Source organism: Colobus angolensis, unplaced genomic scaffold, assembly GCF_000951035.1.
Source record: "Colobus angolensis palliatus isolate OR3802 unplaced genomic scaffold, Cang.pa_1.0 Scaffold185, whole genome shotgun sequence".
In the NCBI taxonomy this organism is placed as follows: domain Eukaryota; kingdom Metazoa; phylum Chordata; class Mammalia; order Primates; family Cercopithecidae; genus Colobus; species Colobus angolensis.
In genome coordinates, this window is record NW_012114988.1 from 588,258 (window position 1) to 596,525 (window position 8,268).

At 60.1% G+C, this 8,268-nt stretch overlaps 1 protein-coding gene across 5 annotated transcripts; it reads left to right on the top strand.

Moving 5' to 3' along the window:
• The first annotated feature begins 466 nt into the window (after nt 1-466).
• HSPB7 (heat shock 27kDa protein family, member 7 (cardiovascular)) lies at nt 467-5,712 on the top strand. Of its 5 annotated transcripts, XM_011939887.1 has the most exons (4): nt 467-1,987; nt 2,538-2,671; nt 3,976-4,008; nt 4,080-5,711. In XM_011939887.1, the coding sequence occupies exons 1-4, from the start codon at nt 1,789-1,791 to the stop codon at nt 4,377-4,379; spliced, it is 666 nt and encodes a 221-aa protein (XP_011795277.1). In that variant the 5' UTR covers nt 467-1,788; the 3' UTR covers nt 4,380-5,711. The 5 variants fall into 5 exon arrangements, with proteins under 5 accessions (XP_011795277.1, XP_011795278.1, XP_011795280.1 ...); XM_011939888.1 differs by having other exon boundaries at nt 2,523-2,671; nt 3,976-5,712; XM_011939890.1 differs by having other exon boundaries at nt 3,976-5,712.
• The last annotated feature ends 2,556 nt before the right edge of the window (nt 5,713-8,268 follow it).

Consider the following 8,268-nt stretch of genomic DNA (forward strand, 5'->3'; position numbering starts at 1 on the left):
TCAGTGCTGGTGGCTTCCCAGTGGCCCTAGAAACCCCTCAGCCAGGCTGGGTGTCACAGGCCCCGAGACGGGCAGGAAACTCTGCCAGGGGTGACAGGCCCTGTTGCTCCAGCAACCAGCCTGGCCCACCACTGTGCCCTGTGCCCTGCTCTGCTTCCACTCCACATACCACTAGCACCGCTAAGACCCCTGTAGAAGGAGCCCTCCAGGATGAAGCTCCAGACTGGGTTGTAGGGGGCTCTGATAAAACAAGAAACTGCCCATCTTCAGGAACCTTCAGTCTAATGGGGAGACAGGTGAACCCTTGCCCCCGTGGGAACTGCCAGTTGGATAGGGAAGAAGAGACACAGCAGAGAGTCACAGCACACAGGAAGACCATGTCACACTGCCAGGTGCTGTGGGAGGACTAAGACAGTCAGTGCTGGCGGCATCTGGACTGGGTGTCCATGTGAGCAGGAGCAGTCAGAGAGGCCTCCCTCTGGGAGGAGGCATTGGAGCTGATCTGGGACGGTAGGGCCGGATCGGAGAGGACAGCAGAGGCCCTGAACTGCAACCTGGGCAGAGCAGAGGGCCTGGCTGCCTCTCAGAATGGCCTCCACCCTGGCCCAGTGCAAGGTCAGTCCTGGCTTTGCTGAGCAAGCAGGTGGGTAGGGAGGGGCTTCTCTGGCTCTTCCGGGCCAGCCTGTCTCCATAGGCATATGTTCAAACCACCTCAGCCTCTGAAGGGCTTTGGGTCCAACACACCTGGGTTCGAATCCCAGCTCTGCCACTTATGCAAGTGTAAGCTCTGCCCTTTCCAAGAGGCTTCACTTCCCCCTGCATAACATGGGAAGAGCGCCTCCACCCTCCCAGCTGTGCGGGGATCAAACGGGGCCACACTTAGACAGCCTGCAGCCAGGAGCCTGTGCCCGGAAGGCACTCCAGAAGTCAGGGCTAGAATAATTGTCTTCCGGAATTCTCTTTTACCTCTGACTGAAATCCTACCTAAGGCAGTCGCAGGCATCACCTCTGACACAGGGTGGAGCAGACAGCTGTCAGAAACATAACCTTCTAGACCTTTAAGGAGAAAGCTGCCGGCTTGGTCCTCTTGGGGCCTCTACATGTTCTGAGAGTCAGAGGGAATGCAGGTACAGAATCCAGGTCCCCGTGGGGGCTGGCAGGGGACAGCTGCACATTCTACACCCCCTGGCAGGGCTCAACCTTTCCTTAGAGATGGGCTGTGAAGGTTGTCTGCCTTGAAGGAAGGAACTCCTGACGTCACACAGCAGTGGTGCTTCCACCTACCCCGTCCCCAAGGAGCCTGCACACTGATGGGGGAGGCACAGCCATGGAGGAGAACCAGAGTCTCGTGGGGAGGCACAGTCCTCAGGAGCCCCCAGGCTGTTGGGGAAAAACAAAACACACAAGAAACCCCAAACTTGCAAGGTTCTGGGGCAGGCACCGAGGTCCAAGTGGCAAGGAGATAGGATCCAGCCCTGTGCAATGGTGAGGAGGCCCCTGGGGCTGCTGTGGTCGGCCTGGAATGTCAGGCTGTGAGCTCAGCCCTCTCGGCCTGCGTGTGTCAGGCTGTCAGCAGGGCCGGCGCACGGGAGAAGATTTCCAGCCCCCTCTGGGCCATGGAGAAGCCTAAATTTAGCTAGTAGACAAGGGGCTGGCCCCAAGCCCAGGGACAGTCGGCCTTATAAAGCGGCCGCAGTCGGGGCCCGGCACGCTCCCCCAGAGGCCTGTGCCCACACCCTCTCCTGTCCAGCCCTTGCCCGCCTGGGCAGGGCCCGGCGCTGCCCGTGGATGAGCCACAGGACCTCTTCCACCTTCCGAGCGGAGAGAAGTTTCCATTCCTCCTCCTCTTCCTCGTCCTCTTCCACCTCTTCCACGGCCTCCCGTGCCCTCCCGGCCCAGGACCCACCCATGGAGAAGGCCCTGAGCATGTTTTCCGATGACTTTGGCAGCTTCATGCGGCCCCACTCGGAGCCCCTGGCCTTCCCAGGCAAGTGATCCGGGCCCTGAGGGGAGGGGAGGCACACAGGGAGGGGACATCTGCTCCAGGGCGCCACCGAACAGGCTGTGGCTGCCGGTCGGCCTGGAACAGGTGCTGCACAGCCTGCAGCCATGTGTGGCCACCAAGACAGATGTGGCCACAGGGACAGATGTGGCCATGAAAACAGGTGGGCCTCTAAGGAACAGTCGTGGCCCCGGGGGTTGGACATGGTTTCATGGCCACCCATGCTCTGGAACCGCAGCTAATCCCAGCTGGAGCCCTGGACGGGGTGAAGGGTGGGAGGCAGCCCCCAGGCTCCAGGCCTGGGGTGGGGTTGTTACAGATCTAGCCTCAGATACACACACACTGTGTTGGGTGAGGCCCCACCCCCACCCCACAAAAGGTGGGCTGTAGGAATGAGGAGGAGCTTAGGGAGAAACAGCTCAGGGGGAGGTAGGGCCTAGGGGAGCTGCCCCTTGCCCCAAGAGAAGGAGCTGGAACCCCCGAATCTGCACGCAAGGCCTGCTCCATGCCTCACTCACAGCAGCCCACCCCACAGCCCGCCCCGGGGCGCCAGGCAACATCAAGACCCTTGGAGACGCCTATGAGTTTGCAGTGGATGTGAGGGACTTCTCGCCTGAAGACATCATTGTCACCACCTCCAACAACCACATCGAGGTGCGAGCTGAGAAGGTGAGCCTCCCCCACCCACCACCGCCCAAATTCGCTCCTGGCTCCAATGCCTCCTACTGCCCCTTCCCATCCTCAGACCCCAGATCCTGGCCAGTGTCCCTTCCCCACCCAAACACCCCCAGGGCTAATTGAAGGTCTTGTCCCTGCAGCCCACGGCCATGGGGCCCCTCACTGCCTCTCTTTGCACCAGGGTTCCCAGATCCTTTCTTCCAGGGTCCTGGGCAGCTGAGGGAGCCTCTGGGGAATGGGAGAGGGATGGAGGGATGTGGGCAGAGGGAGCCTGAGGTGGGGTGGGCTTGAGGGTGGGAGATGACGGGTGTGAGATGGTGATGGCAGAGTGAGGACAGCTCCTCTGGTAGCTGTAGAGGGTGGATGCGGGTAGGTGGGGAACTCACCTGGTCTGTGGGGGAGGGGTTTCTCTATGTGACACACCTCAAGCCCTCTTCCCTCCCACAGCCAGAGATCCGTCACCCATCTTGGGACTCCTAAATTAGGCCCAAGGCTGGGCAGGGACGCTGCAGTTTAGGGTCACACACACTCCAAACCACACACACCGTCTGCCCACAGGTCTCAGGGTCACTGGGTCTCTAGGGTGTCTGAGTCTGAACTTGGAGGAGGCACTGGGGCCTCCACCCTGGGGAGGGCATGGCCAGGCCTGAAGAGGGGCGTTGCCCAGGAACAGCCACGGCTGCCAGGAGAGAGAAGAGGACCTGCCCCAGGCTCCTCCTAAGCCCCCAAGGGCTGGCTTCCTCCCTCCACATTTAAGGGTGGACTCCTGGGCGTCCCTGCCAGGGATGCCATGGACTGGGGGCACCAGGACCCGCGGGCAGCACGTGCCAGCCCTGTCACCCCCAACAGTGACTCAGCCGCCCCAAACTCCCCTGGACACTATGTGCTGGCTGAGTTGCGGGGGAGGGGCCAGCGCTCAGCCCTGGTGGGCAGATGCCCAATGTGTCTGGGGATCCAGGAAGGCACGGCTCTCCTCCGTCATCTCTGCGTTCCCCACGAGCCCCAGATGCTGAGCCACTGCCATGGAGGCGCCTCTCTCTCCAAGCCCCACCTCTTCCCCATGCCCCTTGCCTGTCCCTTAGAGCTACTGGAGCTCCGCGGAGCACCCCTGCGCTGTCCCTGCAGAGCCCTCGGCCTGTGGCCATCACCACCCTGGGCAGCCCCTCCGCACCTGAGGGCAGAGCCCTCGGCATGTGGGGCCTGGCTGCGGTTAGAATAGGGAGAAGAGGGCTGTAGCTTGTCACAAGCAGGACAGGGATCAGGGCAGCCTGCCTGACGGGTCACCCCTTCCCCAGCTGGCGGCTGACGGCACTGTCATGAACACCTTCGCTCACAAGTGCCAGCTGCCGGAGGACGTGGACCCGACATCAGTGACCTCAGCTCTGCGGGAGGACGGCAGCCTCACCATCCGGGCACGGCGTCACCCGCATACAGAACACGTCCAGCAGACCTTCCGGACAGAGATCAAAATCTGAGGGCCTCTCCCTTCCCTTTCCCTGTCCCACTGCCCCACGCCTGCCAGCAAAGCCTTCCTAACCCCATTGCAACAGCCCCAGGACATCTCAGCCCAGGTTCCAGCCCCGACGCTCCCCAAACCCCAGGTGGACCATCCTCCCAAACTAGGGCCCTCCACTCTATCCGGAGCAGGCCAGGGACTCCCTGGCCTGCCCAGATTTCAGATATGGCCTACCCCACTTAATCCAGAGTACAGGGGCTGGGGTCGGGGAAGGAAGATCTAAAGAATCCGTGGTGGGTGGGTAAGGGGAATGGGACCAGCAGGACACCTGGGCAAGCTCTGCAGGACAGACAGACAGAAAAACCCTCTGATCTATGAAGTCTCTGCAGGGCAAGGGGACCAGGGACCTGGAACTCCCTTGGCCGAGGGAAGTGGGAGAGACAGAGGGAAGGTCACAGGCAGGGGTGCCTATCTAAGTGGAACTAACGCCCGAGGGCTTAGCAAGGCCAAGAGGAGACAGTCGTGCTGGTAAATTTCCCCTCTGCCGGCCTCCAAGCCCCACGCCAGCGAGCAGGCTGCCTGCCCACCCTGTGCCCCCAGCCAGCTGGCTGTGCCAGGGCAGAGCCGCGCCACATCTGTATATAGATGGGGTTTTTCCAATACAGCTGGTTCGTGATAAACTGCATGAAAGTCCTGCCGTCCCATGCCTGCTGGGGCCTCCAGGCAAGGCCACGTGGGGTTGGGGGCGGGGCTGGTCCTTCTCCCTCCCAAAGGCCTGTGTTCCTGTGGCTGCTCCCATGCAGACAGGGTCACCTAACAGAGATGGAAGCCAGGGCATGGATGGAGTTTTGGGTCCTCAAGGTTGGACCCCAGCTTCTTGCCACCTTCCCCTCCGATTAGTCGCCTCCCCATCCATCCCCCTCTTTAATCTATGAATCTATAGGCTCGGTGTGTGTAACACACACACACACCTATCGTCCTTTGAATACTCAGCATTACCATTGGTTGAGGCCAAATTCAGAGCTTTCTCAAATCAGATTTACAATCTCCATTTTCATCAATGGGGAACCAACGCTGAGCCACTGAGTGCCCGGCTTCGTCGCTGAAGGTTAGATCTGAACCCAGGGTGTCAACAGCTGCTCTCAATTCCCCATCTCTGGGCACTGAGGAGTATTTCCCCTCATTCTACCTCTCTAGGGCTATGCACCCCTCCCCACATCTTCCAGCTGGGGGATGGGGGGAGTCATAGGAAAAGCCCCCATCTCCCATCTGGTATAGGGATATTCCATCAGCCTTAACCCTGGGGAATGCCTGCTGCCCCCGGTGACTCTTGGCTTCATCTCCCACATACAGAAGCAGGATGGAGGGGAGGGGTGAGGAGTGGGTCTCAGTTAGCAGCTGTCCCCAGGGCAAGTGGCAAGCCAGCCTCCTCCCTCCGTGCCTCTCTGGTCAGTGTGCCTTAGGGTAGCCTCTCACTCCCACCACTCTGGGCCCCTTGGGGGAGGACTGGGGAGGGGTCTGTGGGAGAGCCCTGACGCTGGAACCTGTATACACAATAAAGGACAGTCTCACAGACTTCTGGAGGCCGCCTGCCTGGAGTTCTCTAACTTAGGACAGGGCTGGAAACCCCGAGAGAGAAACAGACACACCTTCTTTGAGATTTGGGGGTGGGGGTTGTAGCTCAAGTTAAAGCTGAAGACCTCACAAAATATGGGTGTTCCTCGGCCTCTTCCGTGGACTCCCCAGACACCCCTGGGCAGGAACCCCAGGATTGTTTCTGGAAAACCCTTGCAACAGCCTCTCTTCCAACTGCCTGCCCTTCCCTTTTCATTATTTCCTTCCTTCCAGAGATATTTACTGTCCTGCTATGTGGCGGGCACTGTGCCGAGCACTGTCTCCTCCCAGGCGCAGGGACGCAAAGGTGGGCAGGCGAATCTTGAAGCCCTTCCTGTACCTAATGGGGATTCTGCGGCCCAGAGAGGCTGAGTGACTGGCCCAGGGTCACACAGCCCCAGAGGCAAAGCCAGCTGGAATTTGGTGGGGGGTGTCCTGGCTGGTTCAGGGAGCCTGGGGAGGGGAGCACTCCAGAGGGGTCCCCCACCCCTCACATCCCCAGGCGTGCTCGCCAGCGCAGCTCCACCGGCTGCGGTCAGGAGGAGGGGAGGGGATCAGAGGGGGCGCGGTATTTCTAGTCTCCATGACTCACTGATTCCACTGGGCTATTTGCAGCCCCAACACTCATTGGCGCGATGTTGGGGGAGGAGCCAGCCTGGTTCCCCCTCCCGCGCCCCCCACCTGGGGTCAGGCTCACCTTGGCCTATGGATCCCAGAGAGCCCTCCCTTGGCCAGCCCATGCTGGGAAAGGAGGCAGCTTCCCAAGTGGTCAATGGGGCCGAAACCCCTGCCAGCCCCCAGCAGCCTGCCCCCTACCCCGAGACAGCAGTTTGCGAGGATGAGGACAGCTCAGGGGACCAAGCAGCCGCTGGGCCGCTGGGGCACGTCGGGTCTGAAGGAGCCCTTGGCCGCCAGCCCGACCAAGGTGACCCTGCGGCAGGGGAGGGCGGGTCGGCCGCGGGGCTTTCGCCGGCTCCGCCCCCTGGGCGCCCAGACTGGCAGCCGCGCTTTGTCTCCCAGCGCCCCCAACCTCCTTCCAGGCTAAATATAGGCCTGGCTGCAGGCGCTGCGCCCCGCCCCCACCCGGAAGAGTAATTATAGCCGCCTCATTCATTGAGCAACTAGTGCGTGCCAGGCGCGTTGCTGATTCCCACAACAGTCCTGCAAAGCAGGTTACTATGATTAACGGTGTGCCGAGGACACGGACGATCAGCGAGGTCAGGCAACTGGCCCAAGGTCACCCAGCCTGGAGGTGGCACGGTTGGGATGTGAATCCTTGCTATGGCTCTGGAAAGCCCTCCGCTGGGTCAACCTGGATCAGTCGCCACCACCAATGGGCCGAGACAGCTCCCCTCCTCCTACCCTGGCAGCCACCACATGGAAAGGTGATTCTTGCATCTTGTAGCTTTGGGGGTGAGCCCGGGCAGGAGGTAGGGGAAATTGAAAAGACGCAGCTCTCCGGGGCTGGAGACCTGTGAGAAAGTCCAGGACAGGTAATACCAGAGACTGGGACAGGCAGAGAGGACCTAGAAGGTTTCCTCACTCTGAAGGCCTAGCCCAGGCCAAAGGCCTCCTCCTCCAGGAAGCCCTCGAAAGCCAGAGCACAAAGAGCCCAGGCAGATGTTCAAAGCCCCTTCCTAACTGAGTTTGAGTTGTCTTCAAACTCAGATGGAAGTAGCACATGCTCAGGAAGCTGAGGTGAGAGGATTGCTTGAGCCCAAGGTTTAGAGACCAGCCTGGGCAACATGACAAGAGCCCGTGTCTACACAAAACATGAAAATTAGCTGGTATGGTGACATGCACCTGTGGCCCCAGCTACTCGGGAGGCTGAAATGGGAGGATCGCTGGAGCCCAGGAGATGGAGGCTTCCGCGAGCTGTGATCACACCACTGCACTCCATCTTGGGTGACACAGTGAGACCCCGACTCAAATAAAATAAAATAAAAAATGGCCGGTTGCAGTGGCTCACTCCTGCATTCCCAGCACTTTGGGAGGAGGGTGCTGAGGAGGGTGGATTGCCTGAGCTAGTACTCGATAAATACAAAGCCTCCCGGTACCCGCGCCTGTGCGGACCGAGCCTCCCCGACGAGCGCCGCCCCCTGTGCTGCAGCACCCGGTCCCATCGACCGCCCAAGGGCTGAGAAGTGCGGTCCCACGGCGCGCGCCTGGCAGGCAGCTCCGCCTTCAGTTCCGGTGCGGATCCACTGGGTGATGCCAGCTAGGCTCCTGAGTCTAGTGGGGACTGGGAGAACCTTTATGTCTAGCTAAGGGATTGTAAATACACCAATCAGTACTCTGTGTGTAGCTCAAGGTTTGTAAATGCACCAATCAGTGCTCTGTATCTAGCTAATCTAGTGGGGACTTGGAGAACTTTTCTGTCTAGCAGTCTGTGTCTAGCTACAGGATTGTAAATGCACCAATCAGCACTCTGTGTCTAGCTCAGGGATTGTAAAAGCACCAATCAGCTCTCTGTAAAATTGACCAATCAGCTCTCTGTAAAATTGACCAATCAGCTCTC